At 55.2% G+C, this 25138-nt stretch overlaps 12 protein-coding genes across 12 annotated transcripts; 3 read left to right on the forward strand and 9 right to left on the reverse strand.

The window, feature by feature from the left end:
* Nucleotides 1-641: 641 nt before the first annotated feature.
* On the forward strand, nucleotides 642-1001 carry PHSY_004838 (hypothetical protein; the record flags this gene model as incomplete). Its single annotated transcript, XM_012335450.1, has 1 exon — nucleotides 642-1001. The coding sequence occupies one exon, from the start codon at nucleotides 642-644 to the stop codon at nucleotides 999-1001; it is 360 nt and encodes a 119-aa protein (XP_012190840.1).
* Nucleotides 1002-1304: 303 nt separating this feature from the next.
* Nucleotides 1305-4233, reverse strand: PHSY_004839 (hypothetical protein; the record flags this gene model as incomplete). The annotated part of the gene is made up of 3 exons (XM_012335451.1): nucleotides 1305-1429; nucleotides 1696-1883; nucleotides 4094-4233. The coding sequence occupies 3 exons, from the start codon at nucleotides 4231-4233 to the stop codon at nucleotides 1305-1307; spliced, it is 453 nt and encodes a 150-aa protein (XP_012190841.1).
* Nucleotides 4234-5715: 1482 nt separating this feature from the next.
* PHSY_004840 (hypothetical protein) lies at nucleotides 5716-7521 on the reverse strand (the record flags this gene model as incomplete). Its single annotated transcript, XM_012335452.1, has 1 exon — nucleotides 5716-7521. The coding sequence occupies one exon, from the start codon at nucleotides 7519-7521 to the stop codon at nucleotides 5716-5718; it is 1806 nt and encodes a 601-aa protein (XP_012190842.1).
* Nucleotides 7522-8846: 1325 nt separating this feature from the next.
* On the forward strand, nucleotides 8847-11038 carry PHSY_004841 (expansin; the record flags this gene model as incomplete). Its single annotated transcript, XM_012335453.1, has 2 exons — nucleotides 8847-8972; nucleotides 10562-11038. 2 exons carry the CDS (start codon nucleotides 8847-8849, stop codon nucleotides 11036-11038), a joined length of 603 nt encoding a protein of 200 aa, XP_012190843.1.
* Nucleotides 11039-11043: 5 nt separating this feature from the next.
* Nucleotides 11044-11334, reverse strand: PHSY_004842 (hypothetical protein; the record flags this gene model as incomplete). The annotated part of the gene is made up of 1 exon (XM_012335454.1): nucleotides 11044-11334. The coding sequence occupies one exon, from the start codon at nucleotides 11332-11334 to the stop codon at nucleotides 11044-11046; it is 291 nt and encodes a 96-aa protein (XP_012190844.1).
* Nucleotides 11335-11688: 354 nt separating this feature from the next.
* PHSY_004843 (hypothetical protein) lies at nucleotides 11689-14469 on the reverse strand (the record flags this gene model as incomplete). The annotated part of the gene is made up of 1 exon (XM_012335455.1): nucleotides 11689-14469. One exon carries the CDS (start codon nucleotides 14467-14469, stop codon nucleotides 11689-11691), a length of 2781 nt encoding a protein of 926 aa, XP_012190845.1.
* Nucleotides 14470-14697: 228 nt separating this feature from the next.
* On the reverse strand, nucleotides 14698-15582 carry PHSY_004844 (t-SNARE complex subunit, syntaxin; the record flags this gene model as incomplete). Its single annotated transcript, XM_012335456.1, has 2 exons — nucleotides 14698-14915; nucleotides 15426-15582. The coding sequence occupies 2 exons, from the start codon at nucleotides 15580-15582 to the stop codon at nucleotides 14698-14700; spliced, it is 375 nt and encodes a 124-aa protein (XP_012190846.1).
* A 739-nt stretch (nucleotides 15583-16321) lies between these two features.
* PHSY_004845 (peptidyl-prolyl cis-trans isomerase) lies at nucleotides 16322-16882 on the reverse strand (the record flags this gene model as incomplete). The annotated part of the gene is made up of 1 exon (XM_012335457.1): nucleotides 16322-16882. The coding sequence occupies one exon, from the start codon at nucleotides 16880-16882 to the stop codon at nucleotides 16322-16324; it is 561 nt and encodes a 186-aa protein (XP_012190847.1).
* Nucleotides 16883-17411: 529 nt separating this feature from the next.
* PHSY_004846 (triacylglycerol lipase) lies at nucleotides 17412-20790 on the reverse strand (the record flags this gene model as incomplete). Its single annotated transcript, XM_012335458.1, has 2 exons — nucleotides 17412-20305; nucleotides 20712-20790. The coding sequence occupies 2 exons, from the start codon at nucleotides 20788-20790 to the stop codon at nucleotides 17412-17414; spliced, it is 2973 nt and encodes a 990-aa protein (XP_012190848.1).
* A 281-nt stretch (nucleotides 20791-21071) lies between these two features.
* Nucleotides 21072-21998, forward strand: PHSY_004847 (hypothetical protein; the record flags this gene model as incomplete). The annotated part of the gene is made up of 1 exon (XM_012335459.1): nucleotides 21072-21998. One exon carries the CDS (start codon nucleotides 21072-21074, stop codon nucleotides 21996-21998), a length of 927 nt encoding a protein of 308 aa, XP_012190849.1.
* Nucleotides 21999-22101: 103 nt separating this feature from the next.
* Nucleotides 22102-23766, reverse strand: PHSY_004848 (fructose-2,6-bisphosphatase; the record flags this gene model as incomplete). Its single annotated transcript, XM_012335460.1, has 1 exon — nucleotides 22102-23766. One exon carries the CDS (start codon nucleotides 23764-23766, stop codon nucleotides 22102-22104), a length of 1665 nt encoding a protein of 554 aa, XP_012190850.1.
* Nucleotides 23767-24190: 424 nt separating this feature from the next.
* Nucleotides 24191-24658, reverse strand: PHSY_004849 (protein disulfide isomerase; the record flags this gene model as incomplete). The annotated part of the gene is made up of 1 exon (XM_012335461.1): nucleotides 24191-24658. The coding sequence occupies one exon, from the start codon at nucleotides 24656-24658 to the stop codon at nucleotides 24191-24193; it is 468 nt and encodes a 155-aa protein (XP_012190851.1).
* Between the last annotated feature and the right edge of the window lie 480 nt (nucleotides 24659-25138).

The following is a 25138-nucleotide window of genomic DNA, read 5'->3' on the forward strand; positions in this document are numbered from 1 at the left end:
GGAACCCCCCACTCAGTCTGGCGACGAGGCTGAACCGAGCAAAGATTTTTTTTCTGGTTGGCCTGTGGCAGGTCAAATTGGAGTGCGCATTCTCTTGGTGTATCATCTGGAGCGTGCTCTCCGCTTATGCAGAGAGGATAAGTGGGGGCTTCGCTAAACCAATGACAGGCTCAACAATGCAAGGCGACAATCCTGGATAGATTGAATTGCTCGGCGATTGACCGTGCTCGCCGTCTCCCAAAATTGCCTCATGCGCAGCGAATGCCACCCACAGAAATTGGAATCATGCAAGCGGCAAGGCGACCACTTCGCCGTATCTCCGTCTAGCATGCTTGCCGTCGCCTGTGATGTTTCAACCTCCAGCGTGGACTTCGGAGCATGAGCAAGCAGCGTTCTCCATCTCAAGCCAGAAACAGCTCGGCAGCTTCCGCCCGTCGGTGATCCGACTCTCGTTTACAGTGGAAGCGAGGACAGGAAAAGCGACGGTGCACGCCGAGCCCTCTAAAAAACAAAGCTTTAATTTCACTTTATTAATATTTGTTGAATGCTGTTCCGAAACCCTGACGATAGCGGCAGTACGCGATGTCTACTCTGCACTAGGTTAGCAGCCTCGGAAATACAAGCGAGGCCAATCGGCGAACATGACCCTTACCAGCAATCGGGTTACTCTCCCTGCTATCATCACGCCACTTGTGACAGTCGACATGATACTTGCAGCTCTTGGAGATTTCTGCGCGTCCTGCGAATACGACTCATCTGATCAAGCATCGGATCAAGAATCAGCTACGGCGGACAGAGCTTCGAGACGCGGGCCACTCTCAGCGCAGGAAACAGCGACTCCGACAAGGGAAGAGGGGCAACCGTCGGTGGCCTTTTTGACCGACGCAGGAGGAGACTGGGACGGAGACGCCTGCAAACTGCGTCGAAACCCATTCCTGGTGGATGCAGGCGACACAGTCTCGGAAATGTTTATCAAGAATGTAGCGACAGGCCGAAGATGACTCAGGTGTAAAGCGACATGCAGGAGGGCGTGATTCGGTCGGATCCGAGGAAACTTGTCTCATGAGAAAGGAGGACTTGGCGACGAGCGACGCCGTCCCCTGGCTGAGCGGGACATGTAAGCCGGTGCACGCAGCTTGTCCAAGCTGGGAATCTGTATTGTCCTCGTGTCTTCCTCACCAGACTGCAATCTCCGGACAGTACTCAGGAACGCATGAAATGAAGCGTTCTTCAGCTTGTTATTATTAATAATAATGTTGATAGAACGCGCTGGTTCCCATCGGAAATCGGAAAAAAGTTCATTTTCATCTCCCGCTCAGGAACAGCGCGGCGGACTTGAAGAGAACTCCTTGGGACCCTGGCTGCGAAGCTGCTATTGCCTGGTCCATCGCCGATGCAACGAAGGAGATTTCTAACGACGAGTTTTGATCTATCGAGAGGCCCAGCAAAGTCTCCAGCCAGTAGGCATTTCTGCTGGAAGAGCGAAGAAGCAAGATTTGGTTCGCGCTTTCGGCAGCCGAGGCCGCTCTATTCGTCACTGCGCCCGCTAAGACGCCGAGATTTTCATTGTTTCGCGTACCATCACGGCTGTATCAGCAATGACAACATCAACGGTGATTCGGGACCGAATCTTGAAGTGTCAACGGGACAACTACGTGCATTGATCGAAATCCGGCAACCCGGTACAAAGCTTACAAACAGAAGAAGTAGGAGCGTCTAGTTTACGAATAGCAGAGGTACTCTGTCGGCGGCGTTGTCCGGTAGACGTTGGAAGGACCGGAATGTGCTCGCAAAAGTCTCGAATTTCTGCCGGGTGCCATGTGTGACGGTTTCCAGATCTCGGGTCGTGTTCGGCCCAATACCGGGATGGCCTATCATCGTGCCTGTAAAAGGGCAAGGAGAAAAGAAAACTTCCTTATCCACGTTCTACACAGGGGGAACGGTGACTCAGTGTAACGGCGCCAATCTGGCCAAGATGCACGAAAAACGCGCAGAAGCTGGCCAGACCTAGACCTTTCCTGACGAACATTTGCCACGCGTCGCCACGCTTTTGCCGCCCACGTTTGCCACGCGTGACAAGATAATCCTGTCCAATCGTTGGTCGGTGCTGCACGTACTGCAGCTTGAGCCGACCGTTTCATTTCCAGGGTCCAGACTCTCCTCACCGTATCTCTCTTTCCAGCGAGGGAAAACGCTTGCTAAATGCGCGTGGCCTTCACCTATGATCACACATTGTATGTGGCATCAATAGCGGATTTTGCGTCACTACTGTAGCTGCGATAGCACGCACGGAGAAGGGCGAACGCTGGTCCTGAAGACGTTGAACTTGTGCCAAATGTGGTCAATCGCCTGTCTTGCAACTTTATCGACCTACCGAATCCTGTTCAACAGTGCTTGAACCTAGCTGCACTCGCCACGCTGGCATCCGCCTCAAATGAAGAAAGCGCGCGCGGAGATTAGACGTCGAGATAGCGGGCCAAGTGTCAGTGGCGTCATGTCAGGCACATGCTAGCCACATTTCCGTTCAATCTACATCATCAAGTTGTCGGAGGAGGGCCATTCGGATCTACAATGTGCCAGGGTTTGAAGACCCGAATTTCGAGGCGGAGCTGATTTTAGAGCTTGGTCGAGCTTAGTTGCTCAGGCACCTACCTTTCTGCTCGCTTGGTTCGGTGACCAAACGGCCTCCCATTCAGCAATCGGTTTCCAGCTCCGCCGCTTGGAGGTCATTGTCTTGATGAGCCGTAGACCAGAATCTAGGTGGGTGGCTAGGAGTGGGGGGACGCACCCTTATCTCGTTCGTCGTTTGCGATGTCCACTCAGGCTTAAAACTTCCACGGTCCAGGTGCCATAAGGTCGCAGATGTCGCATAGCCTCGGCAACGGGGCTGGGGTCTAACAAACTTTTTCACGCGCATGTGTTTTCCGGCCCGCCATCTCGCTCGCCAGTGGTGCCATTCCCGCTGATCTGCTTTTTGACGTCCGGATCGCCACCTGCTGTATCAAACGTAATCACAACAAAGACATTGTGGACTGTGGCGCACAAATTGCCATGGGAGGATCCGTTTGGGCTGCGAACAATGAGCGACATCTCATTTTGTACTTGAATATCGCCTACGTTGACTGTACCGTCTTGTGAATCTGCCTTTTGGGCTCGGTATCGTCGCTGATGGTGTCCTTTTTTCTAACGCTCTGCTTTTGTCGGGCTTTGCAGGTTGACTGGCTGCCGGCTTCATGCTCGTTCATCGTGCGTTAAGCTGAATGTTGAACGATGCAGCGGTGCTGCGTCGAATTGTCTGGGGTCTTGATTTCGTCTGAACCGACTTCTCCGTCGCCGCCCGAGGTGGGGAGCTACAGCTTAGCCGCCAATGGAGATCGGCTCCGACCTAGTTGCCTATTGCCCCGCCTCGCCAACAAAAAGGCTATCGGACGGCGTCCCTTGCCCTCACATCAGCTTCTGGCTTCACGGCCGCACGAACACGACGCTCCATGCAATGCCTCACCCGACGAGGCAGGCAGCGCAGGTTGGTAAGTCCACACAACCCTGTCTGGTACGAGACAACCATGGAAGGTGTGTCCCGCGCTCTCCGCCATGGCCTCAAAAGAAATGACTTCATGCAGGTCCGGTACAGATGCCAGCGTCGCAGGGTCTTGTCAGCAGCCTGAGACATGCGCAATGCAAGCCTAGCTGAGACCTCTCGAGTCGCTCGCTAGCCGAGCCGACGGAAGGTGGTCTCAGATCGTGTTTGAAGTCTCTGCGGCACGGTGAACTTCGTCCATGACGGTCATTGAGTCAGCGAAGTACCACTCCACTGGGCTTGACTTTAATCGTTGCGTTCTGTCCAACCCTCGGAACCCATCTTTTGTAAGTCTCATGGCAGGTAAGGTGGCAGTTTATTGTAAAACGAAAAGCCGGAAAGGCTGGGAAAATCAACATTCGGGACAGTTCGTTGCTGACGTTGCTCTGCTCGCTCCGAGATCGGAATGAGCTTCCATTCTTGGCAAAGTCTCTGAAGCAAGCCTTGCTTTTTGCTGGGAGGGACCTGCTCGCCGTGTGTTCCATGCAGTAATACCAAGGACTTATCTCGCTATACCTGGCCATTCCGTTGGGAACAGAGATGAATCGAGCATCACTGCACTCTTGCTCGGCTTTTTCGACGCTGTCGTCACCCCAATCTATAGGCGACACTTGCTTGTCACATCGTCGGTACGCATGGCGCGGAGTAAAACACATGCACGGACTAACGCGCACGACCCAGCTGTTGTAATATCCGGCGGAGCTTGAACAGTGTACAAATTCTCAGCTGGGTTCCAATCGACTATACCCTGGGGTTGCAGGACTTTCAACTTTTTTGCCACGTTTACCCTGGGCAAAGCTGTTGCACGTCGAAACAATTGCCATCCGTTCTTTTGTCTCACGCAAGCGAGGTCTCAGGAAGCGCACAATTGCGCCTCGAAACACGGATGAACATCGTCCCGGTCGCTTGATGGTTGGTGAGCGTCAGCCCGTGGTCGGCCACTCGTTCGTCGGATCCGAAGCAGTGCCTAGGGAATAGAGCACTGTCTTTCACCGATGACCAGCAACGGGCATTCAAATTCGCTTCTCAACCTCCGTGAGGCATCTGTTTGGCGCCTCTCCGTCCCACGGTCTACCGAGGGTTTAGTGGACCTTGAATGTAGCTGAAGCCTTCCGTTCCTGACATCCTTATCTCAAAATCTTGAGGGCTGAACCGATGCAGACTCCCGCGAGTTGGCGAGACTACTGCCGGCCGGCTGAGAAACACATCGGTCCTGATCGATGACTATCCATGGCCCATCCAATGAGGCGGCTCCCACCTCAGGGCAGTTCGAAGGCGAGAATGATCGCAGACGCAACTGCAAACAGAATCACGAGAATCGACTCTTCTCTCGCTAGAATTACCGGGTCGCATCGGAGCACAGCGCCGCTTGGGTACCATTTCAGGGGCAAATTGCCAATTAAGGCAAGCTCCGCTCGACACGTTGGTTCCGAGAAGGAGAGCAATCAACTTTGTCTCCATCAAATGAGCTTGCTGTCACCGAGCTGTCCAATTGACACTTCCGAGCGGAGTCAAGGTAGACTGATTTGTGAATTACATTGAATGCTTCAATCCGCGCTTGAATATGCGAAACGATTGGTGCTTGAACTGCGAAGGACTTGTCGATCAGCTAGAGGGTTCAAGAAGCAGAGGCCGGTGCCAAATTGTCGGGCAGCTGAGAGTTGGCGCAAAGCTCTGTCGCTACGGATCGGTCCTTGCTGACGCCCCGTTGGACGGCATGACAGTGCGCGATGATTTCCGGCGTTGCCGTTCGAGGTCGCCCTCTATGCCTACTACAAATCAGAACCTTGAACGGGCTTTGCAATGCGAATCGCAGGGCGGCTTCTCGTGAAGCGCGAGAGGTCGAATAGACTCTGTCGAAATGATCGTTCAGGGGCAAGACGCTGTTATCGCCACTGAGCGGCAGCGAGGTTCAACCAGGCAGCTCAAGGCGGTCGCACGATGGATCAGCTGACGTCTGTCGGAAGGATCGTTCCGGTTTGTCAGGACATCACGTCTCTGCCAGACTCACACCGTTGGTCAAAGGCACGCGATGGCAGATCTCGCCGTCACAAAAGCTTCTGAGCGCAAGTTTGGGAATGCTGATGTTCGGCATCGAGTCAGGGAAAGAAACGAGAGAGGAGGTCGACATGAACAAGCTAGTGGTGGAACAGACGTAGGTTGGTCCTGACGACAACGATGCCGTATTTGTTGGCGGTAGCGACGCAGGCGTCGTCCATGACGGATCCGCCAGGCGCGACAATGTAGCTGGTGCCACTCCTCTTGGCCCTGTGGACGTTGTCAGGGAAGGGGAAGAAGGCATCACTTGCGCAGACGACGCCATTGAGCTTTTCGGCGTGCTCCTTGCGCTCCTCTGCGCTGAGTGCGGTGGGGACCTCGTCGAAGATGGCCTCCCACTCCGCCTTCTCCTCATCAGAAAGATTTTCGGTACCCTCGACAAAGAGATCAATGGCGTTGGACTTCTCAGGACGCTTGGTGCCCTTCTTGAACGGCAAGCTGAGCACACGAGGGTGTTGACGCAACCAGAAGTTGTCGGTCTTGCTACCTGCCAATCTGGTGCAGTGGATGCGTGACTGCTGACCCGCTCCGAGACCGATGACCATGCCGTTCTTAGCATAGCAGACCGAGTTGCTTTGTGTGTACTTGAGCGCCAATGTGGCGACCATCAAGTCGAGCTGTGTGCCCTCGGGAACGGTCTTGTTCTCGGAGACGATGTTGGTGAAGAGGTCCTTGGTGATCTTGACATCGTTGCGGCGCTGTTGCAGCTCGACGCCGTAAACAGTGCGGGTCTCGATGTCCGAAGGCTGGAACTGGGGGTCGATCTCAAGAACGCAGTACTTGCCACCCTTCTTCTTGGACAGAATTTCAAGCGCCTCAGGCTCGTATGAGGGTGCGATGACACCATCGCTGACCTCGCGCGAAATGATCTTGGCGGTCTGAACATCGACGGGGTGCGAAAGACCGATGAAATCACCGAAGGATGACATGCGGTCGGCACCACGAGCACGAGCGTATGCAGTGGCAAGACCCGAGAGTTTGCCGAGGTCGTCGACGAAGAAAGCCTTGGCCTCCACGTCCGAGAGAGGGACGCCGACGGCGGCACCTGCGGGCGAGACGTGCTTGAAGCTGGCAGCAGCGGGCAGGCCGGTAGCCTCGGCGAGCTCACGCACGAGGGCCCATGCATTGAGCGAGTCGAGGAAGTTGATGTAGCCTGGCGACCCGCAGAGAGCCTTGACGGGCATCTGGCCGGCAGTGACGAAGGCCTGCGCTGGCTTTTGGTGAGGGTTGGCGCCGTATCGGAGGGGGAGTTGTTGAACAACATCGGTCGACTTGGATGCTAGACTTGCGTACTGCTGGCGGTAGTAGTTGCTGATGGCCTCGTCATAGTGGGCGGTCTGAGAGAATGCCTTGACGGCCAGCACGTTGCGGTTGGCCTTGGCAGCCTCGGCATCCTTCGATGCGTAGTTGTCGAGGAACTTGTTGTAGTCTTTGGGATCCGAGAGCACCCAAACGCGCTCGTGGTTCTTGGCAGCGGCACGGAGGAGAGTGACGCCACCGATGTCGACCTCCTCGGTAGCCTGAGCGATGCTAGGCTTGGGCTCCTTAGCAATGGTCTCTTCGAAAGGGTACAGGTTGCAGACGACTACGTCGATGGGCTCGATGCTCTGTGCCTTGAGGTCCTCGACGTCGGAAGACTTGCCGGTCTGGGCAAGAATACCACCGTGCACGGCAGGGTGAAGCGTCTTGACACGGCCTCCGAGCATCTCGGGAGCCTTTGTGATGTCGGAAACATCTCCGATGGGCAGACCAGCTTCGCGGACGAGCTTAGCGGTACCTCCCGAACCGAGCAGACGAACACCGAGGGCGTGGAGACCCTTGGCGAGGTCGAGCAGACCCGTCTTGTCATAGACCGACAGGATAGCGATAGGCTGCGAGGTAGACATGTTTGTTGGCTGTCTGCGATGGTACAGGGTGGTGAGCGAGGAGAGAGAGGTCGTGGTTGTGACTTTACGGAAAGATGCCGAAGCGTGGAGGCGTCAAATTTCGCCCGTGCGAAGGGAAAAAGCTTCGCGTTGATTTCTTCCCGCACCGTGAAGGTTGACTCGCATCTGATGTCGGAACAACCGCGAAAAAAAATGTTGGAGATGGCCAATCACAGCAAAGATTTGCAAAGCTTTGCATTCGGATTGGCCTGTCACCAACGTCTTTGCATCTCTCCCTGCGAGCGCAAACATGATCTGAAGCTTCTCTTGACTTTCCTTCCTACCTCGACTTCATCAGTCGACGTAGGCTCGGGCGCAAGAGAGTCTGGAGCAGACACGAAGGCTGCTGCTACCGGATGTCCTGCAGAATTTCGATGCCTCGATAAGTTCTCGTCTTTTCTCTGTATTATTATTGTGCTCGATAAAAACACTTTTCCTGACACGAAAATTCAAAGTGCCACAGCGATAATGCTGCTTGTCACGATTACGTAATTGCTTTACCTGTCTGAACGAGAAAAGCAGCCATGCAACTGGAGCGACCTCTTTTAGTGCCTGAAGCCACCGAGATTGCGATTCGACTTGTTGGTGATCAGTTTGAAATGAATTCTGTTGAGCACGCCTTTGCTCAATGGTGCGAGCTACTCCAAGACCCCGCGAGATGCATGGAATGTCCCCACTCGCACGAAGTGCAGCACTCGACGATCTCCCTGCGATTCGGCACGGTACATGCTTGCCGACGAAGCTGTCCCGGCGTGAGATATGAAATCGGGTTCCGGAGTCGTATAATTAACACCGACTAGATCCGTACCAAAACCAGATGCATCGGGCTGCGAGCTGAGCTCAACTCACAAGTCCGGCCAAAACGGACAATCGCCACGAGGTAGGTTGAGAAGTGCGAGACAGGCCACAGAGACCATGCTTTGGCGCATCCCACCGGCGTCCAGGACTGACCACATAAAATCGAGGGTGTGTCTCAGACCAATCGCCTAAAATCCAATGCGACACCACACTATTGGCCCGCTTGTCGTTTTGAAAATTCGCGGGATCGAAGGATTTTTGACGTGTACGGTAGCTTCTCTCACCAAACAATCTTGTTTTCGTTGTCGCAGATGTGAAATGGAGGAATGTTTGAGATCACGGGATTCGAAGTTCGAAAGGTGTGCCTTGGGTCCCGAACCCAGAGCAGTTAGCCCGCCACCTGAGCCGTCGACCATGAAGGGCGCGGGCACAGGTTTTACCTTTGAACCTGTCATCAACGGTGATGGGCCGAAAGACATCGACAAAGTATGGTTATCGACCCCACACTAGCAAGCGCCGATGAACAGCTTTGGCAGCGGAAATTGTTGGCATCGACGGCAGCACGAGATGTTGAATGCGGCTTGAAGCATGATGGAAATGCCGGCGACCTCGAGGTCCGATGGGCGCAAGATCACTTTACAGCCTCAATACAATCACAGCAGGTTCTCACAGAACCAGACACGTTGCTTGTTGCCAGAAAAAGAAAGTCTGCCGCTGGTGCGCTGAACGCTGATCAGGAACATGAACCACGGCTCTGGCGCCTTTGGATAGCTTTCCAAAAGGGAAGGTTCGGTTGCATCTACTGTTTCAAGCGGTAATTCAGATCAGACTTCAAATTTGAATTTGAATAGAGTGCCGCCCGACGGCCGCGACCGGCGCACCGCCGTTTTGCGCCCGCGGTGGCCGGACGGCACGGGCCGAGGTCCACTCAATCTTGTAAACAAAGTTGTTGACTCGCTTCGAGCTCGGTTGCAGCCATGATAGGATCTTCCGTGTGATCTGCAACGCCTACCAGACAGCTTCACTCGGCGGGCTGGGCACTTTTCCTTTTACCAAGCGATTCTGTTGACATTTGTAGTCGCTGCACACAAAGGCTTTTGATGCATGCTGCTCCTAACCGTATGGCCAACCAAAGAAAGACTCCCTGCTGCACGGCGCCGCATGAGATTCAACCGCCGATCCATGCGTGTACTTGCACTCGAGTCCGCTTCGCATGTCCGTGCCGGCCACCGTCTCTCGCTGACTGACGCTTTGCAGAGATGTTTGCAGCGGCAAGAGACGATCATGACACGGACATCAGAGGCGCTTGCATGAGCGGCGTCATGATGGGATGCGACGCTCGCCAGAATGTTCCGCTTCTCGCCTGTCTGTACGCGGGCCGTCTCTGTTGGCAGGCCATCGTTAGTTGGCGCCAGAACCGTCGATGCCAGTGGGTGAAAGGGACAGACGGAACATTCTCAGGTCCTGCGGTACTGCGCCCTAGGGGTTGGACGGAAGTAAACATCTCTGCAGTAGTCTGCTCGGATCGAATTCGGCTCAGGAACCCTTCCCTCGTTTCATCCTTCTGGAAAAGCCCCTCGTCTGTTGGCCGCCGGCCCATCGACGCCGCTGCACTTTCGACTCTCGTCGAGTCTTTGTTTCGACATTGTGAAATGTAGCTTCCGACGATTGACTGGTCTTGTGTGAGAGCAGGCAGCGAAGAAAGCGTCGCAAAGGGAAAGATGGTCGCACACCTGGAGTTTGGCGGGAGCACCCCACTTTGAGTAGATCGTGGCCAAGCACTTTCCAGGGTTCCACCTACCTGAGACATTTCGACGGCCAATGCTCTGTTTCTTCTTGTTTCAACAATCCCTCCCTCCTATCCTCACACGTTCTCCTCTACAGTCCCACTTCCCTTCCTATCGGAACGCCCGTCCCCGTCTTTTACCGCTCGCTTCTTCCTGAATTAAGCCTCCGACTGATCACCACCCTCGTTTTCCTCCATCACCAACCCCGTTTCTCGACTTCGTCTTCTCATCGCAACTCTACACTGGCTTCTAACCCTCCTCTCGCCCTGCCAATCCTCCCTTTCACTACCCTTGCGATCTGAGAAGGCTGGTTCTTCCAATATATATCGCATCTCCATCGCATCCTACACTCCTTCCAACTTTCCGCTGTCAACACCACTCTCTCTTCTCGACATCGTCTTTCTGTCACAATGAAGTTCACCACCGCCCTCTTCACCCTCCTTTCCGCGTCTGCGGCCATCGCCGCCGCTATCGACACCAACGAGTCTGGTCTTGAGGTTCTTGGCGAGCGATCGTTCGAGCGCAAGGCTCGCCACGTCGAGGCTGCCGCCCGCTCTGTCGGAGGCGAGCTCGAGGAGCGCGACTGGGTTGCCAAGAACGGCAAGGTCACCTGGTACGGCGGTAACCAGCTGAACAACCCCGCCTGCGGCGGTCCTACCCCCAACGACAACTCGGCAATCGTCGCTGTCAAGGCGAACGGTGGTTACGGCAAGTGCGGCGAGTGGGTCCACCTGCACTACAACGGCAAGATGGTGGCGGCAAAGATCGTCGACTACTGCGCTTCGTGCGAGTGGGGACATTTCGATGCATCCCGCGGGGTCTTCAAGCAGCTTGCACCTCTCGATCAAGGCGTTCTCACTGGCGTCCACTTCAAGCTGATCACCAACAACTAAGATCGTCAGCTCGATAATTCAGAACCGACGCTGCGGTTCGCGTCAACCGCATCTGCTTCATCAAATTGAAACGAGTTCTTCATTTGACCTGGCAGGTCCCACTCCCTCATCGCCCACCTTCCGGTGCCTCTCTTACGCCCTCCGGTTCGGCGGCGCTCTGCATCTCTCGCTCTTGCACATCCACAATCCGGGTCCCCTTCCATCCAAGTCGTAGTTATTTCGCAACGGATCTTCACAGCCTCCCGCTTCAAGTAACCGTCAACACGCTCGCTATACCAATCCTCTTCTTCGGGCATCGCAACCTTGCAGCCCCGGCTTCACACCTGCTTTCATTTCTCTTGCTCTGCTTCTTGTTGTTCTGCTTTGCGCGCGCGCCAGTGTTGTCCAAAGGCGTCACACTGGACGTCTTGCTGCGCCACGTTCTCCCGGGGAGAACGTTTTTCTTTTATAGTTCAAGTCACGCTTCGTCTCAAGTTTTGGCTTCTTTGCAATAGACGTCTTTGGTTACGATCACGAGCGTATCTGATGACAATTCTTGTTTAAGGTGTGTGCTTGAATGAAATGAAGTGAGTCTGTGAATGCTTATGCGTAATGTTTGAATGGATGCAGAGAGATGCTGTGAAAGATGCTGGATTTAGTGGGAGGTAAGGTCATCTGTCTTCGTCTCCAAAGTCACTGGAATGGATCGAGTTGCCACAGTCGCATCGTTCGCGATGCAAATGCTCGTCTGTGGCCGAGCCATCTACGTGATGGGAGCTTCTTGACTGAGGTTGTGCTCGATGTCGGCCCTCTGTGTTCCAATCAGATCCATGCCCACAGTCACCACGGTGACTGTGATCGTGATCGTGGTCGTGACAGCAACAGTCGTCGGATCCGCTGACGCTGCTACGATCGTGATGACACGTGTGACCGTGGTCGTGCTCGTGCTCGTGATCATGATCGTGATGACAGCCATTGACATGGGTCTTGTTACTGGCTTTCTTCTGAAGCGCAGCTTGGGCCTTGCTCTTGACCTTGCTCTTCTTCTCGACCAACTTTTTGCGGTTGCGGCAGGCCCGCAACATGAGCGGAGTCTCGCCGTAGTACAGCTCGTACTCGCAAAACACGCAGATCCAGTCGTCGTCGGTGAAAAGAGCAGATCCGGACCCGTGCGGACGACCGTGACCATTTGCATGCCCGTGCTTGCAAGCTGTGTCGCGCTTCCTCGACGGGGTTTTTTGTGCTGCTGTGCGGCGACTGGCCGGCGCTCTGTCGCCGTTCACTGACGCCGGGGTAGATGTCGAGTTCGGCGAAGCTGTCGTGCTTTGTTGCTGACCCCGATGCGTCGTGAGCGTCCGGCTACGAGCTTCGGATCCTGTTGCAAGCGATGGTGCCTTCTGGTCCTTGACACTCCGGGAGACCAGACGTGATTCTGCATTGCTCGTACGGAGAACGTCGTCAGCTTGTCGAAGGCTCGATCCGCCATGCACCAGGGACGGTGAACGATAGGCGTGTCGATGAGACTGGTCTGTGACACGGAGGTCTCCACGATCGTTGCCATTCCTCGGAGGTGAAGATCGGGCGGAGCGGAGTGCAGCAGGCGAGAGACCGTTTGCACCAGGGCGCACGTTTCCTTCTTCTACCGTATTGGAGGGATGTCGTGTAGCCGCATCGAGCTGGGAGCGCAACTCACGAAGGCGGAGCGTCACAGCGGAGGACATTCGAAAGTCGAAACTCGACGTCGGTGCAGAAATCTTCTGCTGTGACACTGTCACGTCGTTGTCTGCTGCTGCGCCTTCGGATGCTGTAGAGAGCTGACCTCCCTTAGCCTGAATCGCTGCTGGAGGACTCGGCTTCACACTTGGCGGACGTTCGAGGCTTTCGCTAGGAGATGACGAGCGCTGCTTTGCATCATTCGTGACGATCCGACCATTTGGCGATGACGACGCAGGTCTCGATGAGCTTTTGACAGGTATGTTAGGCGATCCTTCAGAGGCAGCTGCGGCTCTTGCGCGTATCTCAGCTATGGTGAGTGGTCTGACAGACGAGTTGCCGCCTCGAATAGCTTGTGCTCTCTTGCCGGCTTTGGAGACACGTTTCGGCGGAGCTTTTCTCTCCGGAGAACCCGCGTCTCTCTTGTCTACGTCGTGCAAAGCGTTTGCCTCTTGCCGCGTCTGAACCTCTTGCTGGGTTCTCAGCTGCTGCTGCCACCGATCAAGCCTTCTGCGGCCAAAGATGGGAGCTAGACGGGCTCTGATGCGTTTCCGAAGAATCGATGTATGCCGCTCGCCGCTCGTCTGTCTGAACGGAAGTCGGACGAAAGTGTGAGGTTGAACCGAAGCCGGTTTGGAAGGAACGAAGCCGGCTTGTGGATGCTTGTCGGCGACAGCGACGGATGACTGAAGAGGCAGGTTATGTGACATGTTGGTCTTGTCAACAAGTGCACGACTTTGAGATTTGATTAGGTCGCCTGCAGCCAAGTCGTTGGAATGGGATGAAGGAGTGCTGTCGACGTGAGGATGCTCTGTGAAGCAACGATCGCCATTGCTAAGGGAAGGCAAGCCGGAATTGCTGAAACGACTGCTTTTCCGCTTCTTCTTGTTGCCAAGATGCACGGTGCGGCAGGTATCAAAGTCGAGGTATTCGCCATCGTCGTCCGAGGCGATGTTGGTGTGATGATGAGAGTGATTGCTGTCGCTGTCCTCGTCGTGCGCAGAGCTGGGATGCTCATGTTCGTGCTGACTGGAACGCTGAGTGGCCGTCGTCCGCCTGCTGGTGCCGACAGACCTGGAGGTGGTGCCAGGGTCCCGCGCCATGAGCGGAAGAGACAGAAGGTTGCATCTTGACAGTTGCTCTCGGGTCGCCTGTTGACTATATAGCAGGATGAACTGAGCCGCGCGTTGACGGTAGTGAAAGCCTTCGTCGATCAAGTGGGGAGGCAGTGACGGGAAGCGAAAGGGCGTTTCCATTTTGGAAGGTGAAACTTTCTGGATGATTGCCTCGTCTTGCCGGAAGGACGTGGCAGAAGCATCTGAATCTAAAGTCTGGCCCTCGGTCGAAACTTGCAGCTGCTGAAAGTAATGTGCAAGCGCCGATGGGGCCTGCGAGTTCCTAGAAGCTGAGATGGGTATCGGGTCGGGCTGAGGAGACGGCTCGACCTCCGAGCACGATGTCTTCACAGCTGTCCCTCCTGCGTCCGACCGTGGAACATGCGAATGATTCCAAGCACTTGTTCTGGCTGATAGCGAGGCGATGGTTGCATCCGACAATAAGGATTTCTTCGGCATTCCTCGGATGGGGCGTCGAAGTGTGCCTGGCGCTGGGAAAATCCCGTTTGCTGATGAAGGCGTTGTGCCATTGTTGGAAACAAAGTCGCGAGAAGTACCGCTGAAGTCGGAGCAGGGATCTATTGCAGGCACGAGCGTTGGAGGCGCAACGCTTTCGAAGGACATGAATCGACGAAAGACTTCGGGTGTGATATCGAACGGCCGGCATGTGGAGTAGTCCGGGGCAGGCGTCGCTGTGATCGCTGAAGGGGAGACATGATGGCGATCGAGATGGCCATTGCGCTGCACAGCGACTTGATCGGAGCGAGGCATGGATGAGAAGCACCGCCGAACGCTCTCGAGAGAGCGTAGCCAACCGACCTCTTTACGATTCGGCGACGGAGTGGTGGAGCTTTATACCAATAGAGTCATGGTTCCGGCGACGTTGTCCTGCAGCCGTCCAGAGTTCTTCGTAACAGCAGCAAGAATCGATCCTGAAAGAGTGTACAGGGTAGAGAACGAAAATCGAGGTCGTTGCAGCACGAGTCCGGGGTGTTCGTAAAAGCCTCGGTCGATCCGTTCCTCCGATGATGATGAAATGTTGAGATGCTGAGACGAGATGCCGTGCGATGCTATGCGAAAGAGAACGAGTCAGGAAACATGACAGGAGCGAATGTCAACGACAAGGCAGTGCTGTACATTGTATGCAAGACTCACAAGAATCAGTCACCCACACGCTGCTCCAAGAAGGACACACGCTGCTCACCCGACTTACACCTGGTTGCCTCTCTCTCTTTTATCACAGTTTGACGTGGAAACTTTTCGGGCAGGTTCGCCAGACAAAATTTCCGATTGAGTCCCTTTGTGCTCGACACTCGGGTTTGGCCGACATCCGAATCTACATGTTCTCCTCTGGCTGCAAGCACAGCTACCGCACCTCGTTCTCTTCGGGTTCAGAACGCGCTCCAAATCCTTTCTTCAAGCGTGATGCCAGCTCACGGCAGTTCGCGAGGTGTCGGGTTCAGTCCGAAGATGTTGCGTGACCGGCAGAAGAAATCGCCGATGTGATGAAAGACCAAGAAGCAAAAAAAGTTCGAGAGTGGAGGATCGGAAGAGATCTTGGACCCTTGATTCTCTCTGACCTCCGCAGGCTACCATTCGTTCAGTTTTACCGCGCCGTGTCTTCCCGAGTGTTAGCAAAAACGCGGGAGAGGCTTTGCCCAATGCGGCAGGTGCGTTGATCAGGCTGAGACCGGCGCTCGGTGGATTGACGATGGCGTACAGCGGAACGAGCTTCATGTTGAGCGGTTAAAACAATGAGATGTCGGAAGCCTGAGAGGGCGCTCTGCGAGACGATCGAGAAACACGATTCGCGGGTTGAGTTGACAATGCTGTAGCAAATTCACTAAGCGAAGCACCATGGTTCTATCTCGACACACACCTGCTGATGCTGACAAATGCCATTGAGAGTCGGATTAGCATCCGCGATGCGCATCTATCTCGGCAACCCGCCAATCTGACTGTACGACCCACCCGCACCACCCACCCTCTCCTTCAGCTGACCTGCTACCCTCCTGAGCTGCAACTTGGTCTGCTCGACCCCACCCAGCTTCCACACACCCACGCCTGCTGCTACGCCCGCCAAAATGAGCAGCAGGAAGAAGAACGATCCGCCGTTGTTGGGTTCGCCGGACGTGGCGGATCCTCCTGAAGAAGCGTCTTTCGAGGAGGCTTCAATGAGAGAGGTTGTTGATGCGCCCGCCACCGCCACCGCGGCTGCGGAGGTTGGAGTCGTTGCAAGTGAATCTTGCTGCGGATCGACGATGGGATTGCGGAAGGTGGCACACGGAGAAGAGAAGAAGAGCAAGATGTATATTTCAATAAATGCTGTTCTTTCTGACATATTTTCAAGAGAGGGCGGGGAGAAACGATCTGAGCCCGAGCCCGACCAACGAAGACCTTTTCCAGTCGTGCAGTTGGGCGTCAAGGCGACCAGTTCCGGCTTCGTTGGAGCCTCGAGCTCCGATGTTGAGGGTGTTTAGAGTTCGTCCTTCACCTTTTCATCAGCGGACAATTCACCCGAGTCCTTAACGATCACATCTGCCACCGGCTTGTCGCCGTAGCCCTTAGGGACGTTCTCGATGTACTTGACTACGTCCATACCCTCCACGATCCTGCCGAACACCACGTGTCTGCCGTCCAACCAGCTCGTCTTGACTGTGCAAATGAAGAACTGGGCACCGTTGGTGTTGGGACCGGCGTTGGCCATCGACAGTACACCCGGGCCGGTATGCTTGAGCTTGAAGTTCTCGTCATCAAACTTTCCACCGTAGATAGAGTAACCGCCTCGACCGTCTCCACGTTCGAAATCGCCACCTTGGATCATAAAGTTGCTGATGACACGGTGGAACTTGGAGCCCTTGTAACCGAAGCCCTTCTCACCAGTGGCCAGAGCTCGGAAGTTCTCGGCGGTCTTGGGCACGTCGTTCCCGTACAGACCGAGTACGATTCGTCCGACATCCTTGTTGTCGTGCGAGATGTCGAAGTACACCTTGGTGGTGACCACAGGCTCGGTGGTAGAAGCCGAGGTGTAAGGCATTGTGACGAGGAGCACTGCTAGCGCTGCGACTAGAGTCAAGAGTGTTGTGAGTGAGAGAATGGACTTCATCTTGAATGAACGAAGAGGAGATTTGAGATCTCCTTTTTATGCGACGAGGGCAGAGGGACAAGTGGGGACGAAGGGACGAAGGATGTGACAAGGTTGCGAGATGAAATATGAAGTCGACCTTCGCCTTCTGGCGAGAGAGCGACGTGGCCACCGTGCGCGAGAAGGCAAAGTGAACCGGCAAAGTGAGACTGTGCAACCCTCGCCGGTAACTGACAAATTGCAGGAGCGGGACACTTTTCCTTTTCCGAGGCTAGACTTGCCTCCGCCATTGTCTCTCGGGCGGCACTTTACTGCCTGGCTGCCATTGTTAGATTGTAAAATCACTGCAGGCTCGACCACCCTCGACAATGCTCAAACTAGCATCGACAGCACACACTGCCCACACCAACGGAAGTATGCCTTCCTTGTGCAAAGACTGTTATTGCGATGCTGGTTTGGGACGAACGATCACCTTCGCCGATCAAGCATCCGACTCGTCAGCGCTGCTGCTCTCATATATCCCCCTATCATCCTCATCCAGCGCCGTCTCTTCATCCAGATCCCCGAAATCCTGACTTCGATCGTCCCAGCTGTGTTTGCTCTTTCCGTGCCAAGTCCTCAACCTCTGGTGGATCGGAGACGAACCAAAGCTTGGTCTGTGCGACCGCTTCTCGGGTCCGTTTCCATTTCCGTTCCCATTCCTGCGAACACCCTCGGACTGCACCGCTGCAGAGAAGAAAGGGATCTGACTCGAACCGCGCACTTGATCTTCGTCCACCGCTGCCTCTGCCTCGTTCGCCGAGCCTCGATCCTGTTCCTGCGATCGATCGAGCCATTCGCGAACCGCACGATCGGGTTCTTCCTCCTGTGGCTGATCTCCCTCGGCACGAGACTCGGCGTTGTGCGAGTCGATCAAGTATCGCGAATACGTCGGGTACGGCTTGGGTCGAGAAGCCGAACCACCCTTTGCTTTCGCTCCACCGTCTTCGTGAATATGACCAACACTGTCCGGCGTACCAATGGCCGAACTGACAAGCCCATCCCTCCGCGCCGATCCAGCGACCTTTGTTAATCCCAGCACCTCCTTGCTCATGAAGAAATCGTCGTTGTCCGTATCGCTCGGCAACGACGTTGCACTCCTCGGACCAGCTTGCGGTCGCGAAACGCTCTCGCCGCTCGTCCTAGATGCCCCATCGATCGCGGCCAAAGGCTGGACATTGTTGCTGACCGGAGACCGCTCGACTTTGCCGTTGCTGGCTCGTGAAGCTTTTCGGCAAGCCTTTCTTCCTTGCTCGATCGCCCTCTCAAGCCGAACTCTGTTTTCGATCATGTGCAGCTTGGGGAAGGTCACACTCTTACCCACGCTCATCATTCGTGACAACTCCTTTCGATCTGGGTCAGACAGGATGCGCACCCAGTCCCAGGCTCTTGTCTTTGGCAGGATGGTGACGGCACCACCAAACCTCTGCAAGAACACACTCGACCAATCCTGACCTAGAATAGCCGGAAGCAGATCGAGGTCGCGCAGGATCTTGAAGTTCATCGAAAGGTTGAGCTTGAGGATACGCTCGGACGCGGAGAGGATGAATCCGCCGCGCCAGCCTTTGCCCTTACGGTGCGCTGTCGGTCGACCGGGAGAGCCTTTCGAGCCGAAATGGAAGAGGTGGACGTGAGGGTTGACCTGACTGACGATCGGGTAGTTGACGTTGAAAAAAGCATGCAAGTCTTGCAGCGGGATGTCGACGCGAAGAGATCCATCCTTGAAGCGATGGCCCCAGTTCCAAGGTACGATCTCGTCGCTACCTCTTCGCTTCTGCATCAGACACACAGGGTTGAGGATACCCGGAACAGCGGCCGATGCCAGCAGACTGCTCCAGATGACGCAGTCGGGTGCAGTGACGTAGTTGAGCAGTTTCACAGGCGAGTGACGGTCGGCCGGGATGACCGAGATGCAGAGCACCTTGCCTGTGCGCTCATACGCCTCTTTGAAGGTCATGCTTCCCATGGTGAAGAAGCTCGCCTTTTCGGCCCACTTAACCGTGTCGAATCGCGCTCCCGTAGTCCACGCTCGTCGGGCCCAAACCGAGATGGGCTCCTCGCACGCTGTGATGCGGTCCGCTAACGCAGGGACGAGCATTTCCCGCAGCTCTTGGTCGGTCCTCGTGCAAGTCAGTGCAGCGATGAGACCACCAGCAGAGGTTCCGGTCACCACCTTTGGAAGCAGATTGGCATCGAGCAGAGCTCGTACGACACCAATGTGGTAATAGCCAAAGCTGGCGCCGCCCGAGAGGCAGAGTGCGCTACGACCGAGGTTTTTGCTGACGGTGCGGTAGAAGCTGCGCTTGGTCTCCAACGGCACCTTGTCCGTGTTCTCGATGTATGCTAGCGCTGTCTCGATCTCTGCCAAGTAGCTCTCCACCAAGTACTTTGTGCCGAAGTAGGTCTCGGAGTAGAGACGAAAGTTTTCCGTACCAGCAAAGTTGTTTCGCAAACAAAGGTCGAGAACGCCGAGCAGATTTTCAGCATCGTCCTTCTCACGGAAGTTCTTGAGCGAGGTCTTGACCTTCTTGACCAGGATCCAATCGTAAAATCCACTACCGTCTTCGGTCTTCCATTTTTCGTAGCCGAGAAAGTCGTCCTGCTCGAGCGCAGCTTCCTTCCATTCCGTGTAGTTGGAAGCTGAGCGCATGCGTTTGCGCAATTGGCCCTTCTTGCCTCGCCATGCTACCGAATATTCGATGACATTCACAAGCTGACGCACGAGAACGTACAGCAGGAATTCGAGGCTGATGATGACGAAGACGCCGACGAGAAGTGGCCACCGCAGCGTGTGAAAGACGAAGCCTTCTCTGGTGCCCGAGTCCACAGCGCGGCCCTTCCTGCTCTTGCGCGAGACCTTTTCATTGATGGGCGCAAAATCAGAGGCGGCGGCAATCCTGCCTACTTTGCGAGGATTGGAGGCACGAGTACCGGATGGAGCGGTCATGGCTGGTGACTTTGGCTCTGAAACGGCAGCTGCTGGGGCAGCAGCGGCAGCCGACTGGCCAATCTCTGTAGGAGACTTGGCCGCATTACCGTACCCGAACACGCTCCAAGAGGACGAGCCTGTGATGTGGGAGGACGAAGTAGGTTGGTACTCCTGCTGTCCGAGATCCGTGGCTAGCGCTGTTCGGAAAGCTTCCATGTGGTCCGGATCGGCATACTCTTCCGTGAGGAGCGGATCCAGCTCCTCTTCGGGCGTCCGTGGGAACAGGGAGGGCGAAAGAATGTTGCCAAGACTGCGTCGACGTTTGGACGCTGTCTTGACGTGAGATCTGTCCGAAAACGATCCGCTTGGTGGCACCGTGCGACTTCGAGGAGCCGGTGCCGATGGATCTGCCGGAGGTGGGGAAGATGAAGAGGATGCAACTGCGTTTGGCGCCAGGTCGTTGACGATCGACAGCGAGGCCGGATTCGGCTGCTGACGACGCCTGAAGATAGACGCCATGGTGCTACAAGGTATTCAAGAGATTTCGATACAGAGTCAAATCGTGCTCCGAGTGCGGGAAAGGCATCAACCACGTTGCGCGTACAGGAGCGATGTCGAGGTGCACTTTCGGGGATGATCTGGGTGTTGGCTCTAGAGTGGTGTGGTTTGATTGAACAAAAGCATGTCCGCCGATCTGCTAATCTTGATGCTTTGGAGGTCGTGTATGCTGCGAAACGTGGATAGTGGAAAGGATGGTGTCGTGGAGGTGTAGGATGTGGAGAGGGAGGAGCGGATGAGCGAGGTAGAACGAACCGGCTTCCCCAACAAAGCGCATAAGCTGCATCCGTGTCATGCTATGGTTCCTGCACACGCTGCAGCGCGACTGCGTCATCGGCACCTTTTTGACGCTTTCAACGACTGTGCGACCCGCATTCTCTGGGAGTCTGATCGGGATGTTGATCGGGCGGTGCTCCACAATCAATTTGTGTGGAAAAGTTCGCCTCGACTTTTTTTCGTGGACCCTGGAAGTATCTCGATTGAGCTTTTGTGTTCTGCTTCCTCCTTCATCATCTTCCACATTGCCTGCCAGAACCACGACTTCTTTCACTCTGCCCTCTACTGACAATGCCGAAGGACAACAAAGGTAAAGCTGCCGTACGAGGCGCAGATTCGATGGACTCCGCCTCGCGGACTGGCTCCAAGCCATATCACAAGCGGTCTGCGACTTCCACCTCCAATGGCTCCTCATCCACGTCCAAGAAGCAACGCTTCGAGAAGCCACAAACATCGAATCCCGGTCCACCTGGCGCATCCAAGATCAAAGCTTCGATCCGACAAACGAAGCGTCTGTTGGCCAAACCCAACCTAGCGCCCGGCACCAAGATCGAAGCTGAGCGTCGACTCAAGTCACTCGAGTCTGATCTGGAGGTAGCGTCTCGCAAACAAGTCGAAAAGTCTCGCGCGTCTCGTTATCATCGTGTAAAGTTCGTCGAGAGGCAAAAGCTGGTTCGGCGGATCGCGAGGTGCAAACGAAATTTGGCGCGGTTGGAAAGCGGCAAGTCTGCCCAAGGGTCGGATTCGGAAGGCGAAGCTAGCGATGACGATGATGCGGGATACGGGAAGCAGAAGGCAAAGGAGTCCAAGATGTCCAAGGAGGAGCTAGAAACTCTGCTGGAATGGCTGAGAGAGCTCTTGCAATATGTGGTTCAGTATCCTGCCGATCTGAGGTACGTGGCGCTCTTCCCCAACGCAGAAGAGGGACCGAGTCCACCCGATGCAAAGGAGAAGGACAAGAGCAGGCAAATGGCGTATCAGCATTTGCAGACGGTCAAGAAGGCGATCAAGGACGGGCAGATCAGCCAGGACGTAGAAGTCGAGCTGAGTAGCAAGGGTCGGACCTTGAGGAAGCTGGCGAGCAGCAGTAACGGTACGGGCAAAGCAACTTCGCAGGCCACCAGCAAGCAAAAGACGGACAAGAAGTCCGACAAGACAACAAGTAACAAGCGGGAACACGAGATGCCGAGCAGCGACGACGATGCGTCCGAGGCGGGTGGTGTCAAAGGCGACGACTTCTTCGCTCAGGATTCTGAGGACGAATAGGAACGCATGCCGACTCAATGCCACACATTCTACACAGGTCCCATACCTCACAGTCCATGTTGCGATCTCTGTGATCTGCGTCTTGAACCACCGCGCTGCTCGTCTACAGATTTGGTCGTTCGGCGTGTTCCTTGATCTGACTCTCCCTGAGCTGAGCCTCCAATGCACGAATGGCCTCTCTATCTGCTCTGATCCCCTCTGGACTCTTTCCCGAGCTGTTCCTCCTCTTTGCCCACTGCAGCCTCGCAGGTGACTGACTGGCAGCACGACTGTCTGCTTTCTGACCTTCCTCCGTCGCTGCCGATCCATCGCTCGTCAGGACCATCTCGTTGATGTGTACCAGATTCTTCTTGGCCCTGTGAACCTCCCCCTCTTCTCCCAAATCATCGAATGCCGCATCGCGCTCCTTCCTCCTTGCGACGGGATCCCAAAACTCGTGCACCTCCGTTTTCACTCCGTACGCCTGGGGTAGGATCTCGATCAACTGACCCTCCCTTACCTGGATGCTCGGGATCTCGTGAGGCTGCAAGCCTTGCAGGTAGGCGATGAGACACCGCAGGACCGAGGACTGACCGATGATGAGCACATCGTTTCGTGTTCGTTCTAGTTCGAAGATGATCGGCTCCAAGCGAACCGACAGGTCGTGGTACGATTCGGCGCGTGGGAAACGGTGCGAGTAGGGCTCGCGCACCTTGCGTTCGTACTCGTCTGGGAAGCGCCGCTTCACTTCATCGACGGTCATTCCATCGACGATGCCCGGGTTCATCTCGCTCAACTGAGAGCGTTCGATCACCTTGTATCCCGCCTCGGCGAGCGGATAGGCGGTGTGCGATGACCTACGGCGTTGCGAGGTCCAAACTTCAAACGCCTTGCTATCTTGCTCCATGAAGCTATCCTTGCTCGCTTTGCCTCCGCCCGTGCCTGCCCCTAGCGGCTCGAGACCGGCTTTCTTCCTTCGCACGTTGACCATGTGATGCGCCAGCTCGTCGGCATAATCCCATCCGAGCGAAGAAAGATCCGCATCGGCCTTGTACAGGTGCTCCACCAGAGCCTCGCCCGCTCGAGCGAGGTAGATGGTTCGATGTCGATTGTGAATGTTCATGAGGAAGAACACGATACGCGATTGGAGGTAGCCTTGTATGTTGTTCACCACCACCTGCTCTCCGACGTTGATGAGCTTGATGTACGGGAAGCTCGGATTTTCGATCGGCTCGTAAGTTTTTTCGTGTCCGGCGATGCGCTCGTAGTAGTTCTGCATGGCTCTCTCGGGGTCCCAATCGGTGTAATCAGGACTGCTCAGCTTGACGCTTCGAACGTTGGCCTCGACCACCTTGGGATCGGTACAGATGCTCTCCAAGAACATGACGTGTACTCCAAGCTTGCCATACTTCTCTCGAATTGCATATCTCCTACTCTGAATCGAGTTGTTGGCGTCGTACACTACGACCTGTCCGCCTTGGTTGAAGAAGAAGTCGATGACAGTATCGTCGAATTCGTCGAGGATGCGCCGTCGCAGCTTTTCGGTATCTTCACTCTTGGGACCAGTGACAAAGTAGTCGGATGGAATCTTGTCGGCTCCACCGAGAACTTTTCGGCGGTGATCGCCGAGCGAGAACACGCCTGATTTGACGCCAAGCCATGTGAGGTATCGTTCGATGGCGTGGGAAAGATGCGTTTTGCCTCGTGCGGGAAGTCCGACGGTTGCGATGAGGATTTTACCGGCGTGGTACAGTTGACCCGACGCGGTCGTGTAGAGCGGCGCCGCCATGGTTGCGCACGGTCAACGATTTCGATGATGCGCTCGGATTCGTGTAGCGAGTCAAAGGATGAGGAAGGGAGCGACGGTCGAGCTGGTGGTCAAGGAATGATAAACGCCGCGCACAGGCCGGCCGCAGACAGATTGTGGAGAAAGCGACTTTTACGGGGGTCTCGACGCGGAATTTTCCCGCCTTTCAAGCGTTAGATCCTCAAGCTGAACTCGGAGACAGCTTCGTACAAACCTCAACTCAACCTGCACAAACTCCCTCATTCCCCGGTGATCAATCTCGGTCATGTCGATGATTCAAGCTGTGACGGCCCGTTACGCGCGTCGTCGTACAACGAGGAAGGGAACGGATACACTGTGAAAGATAAAAAATGGAGCGAAATGAGCGGTCCGGGTATATGAGGGAGAGAGCCGCGCCAGCGCAGCTTTAAAAATGATGCGAAGCGCTAAAGACGTCCATAAGCTTGCGATTGTCTGCAGCTCGTGCCTGAATGTACGCATCTAGATCCTCGTAACTGCGATCCCCGTTATAGCTTTCGAGCCACCTGCCTTCCCGGAACAGTTCGAGCGACGGGTAGGCGTCGATGTTGTGTCGCACGCACAGATCGCCTTGAGCGATGCAATTGACGCGAGCAATGTGGAAGTTGGAAGAGTCTTCGAGGTGTCGATTATCATCTGCTAGGTCGTGAAAGGTGGGTGCGAACCTCTTACAGTGTCCACAGTGTGGGGAGTAGAACTCGATGAGCCAAGCGCCGTTGTCGACCGAGCGGGTGAAGTTGCCTTCGGTCAAGGATAAAACAGATGGATCGTACGAAGGAAGTGGTCCTGCCACGACGAGTAACGCTGCGAGCAGCAGAGTGGCGATGGCTCTGAGCCAGCGCAAGGAGGACAGCATGTTGACCAGATCCAGAGAGCGATTGGGGAGGGTATGGAGTCGGTGTGTATCGGAGAGATAGGCGCTCGTAAAGTCAGTTATGGGCGACCAGCAGGACAGACCCGTCGTCTAGATGTGGTAGGAAAGAGGCGACCGTTCGGCGCGAAATCCGTAGATCTTTAGAAATTGCACGCCGTAACGTTGAAACGACCGTGGCTGCGCGTAAAAAGTTGACACGAATGTGGGTGGTTGCTACGATCAAAGCTCGAGTCGGGACACAGGAGGCAAGATCGGCCAGTCGAGGACGTACAAAGATGGTGTGCGAATGAGAAGTATTCCGAGAAGGCTGAGAGCTGCTAGTTGGCTGCCCACATAGGCTGCAAAGTAAGGTCGAGGAAGTCCATGGTTTTGCCAGGATAGCGTCAAACGGAGTCAGACGCGACGAATGCCAAGACCGACGAAAAAGTCACAGAAGCAACACATGCTTCATCCTGATCCGGA

This window comes from Pseudozyma hubeiensis, assembly GCF_000403515.1.
Source record: "Pseudozyma hubeiensis SY62 DNA, scaffold: PHS45, whole genome shotgun sequence".
NCBI classification, from domain to species: domain Eukaryota; kingdom Fungi; phylum Basidiomycota; class Ustilaginomycetes; order Ustilaginales; family Ustilaginaceae; genus Pseudozyma; species Pseudozyma hubeiensis.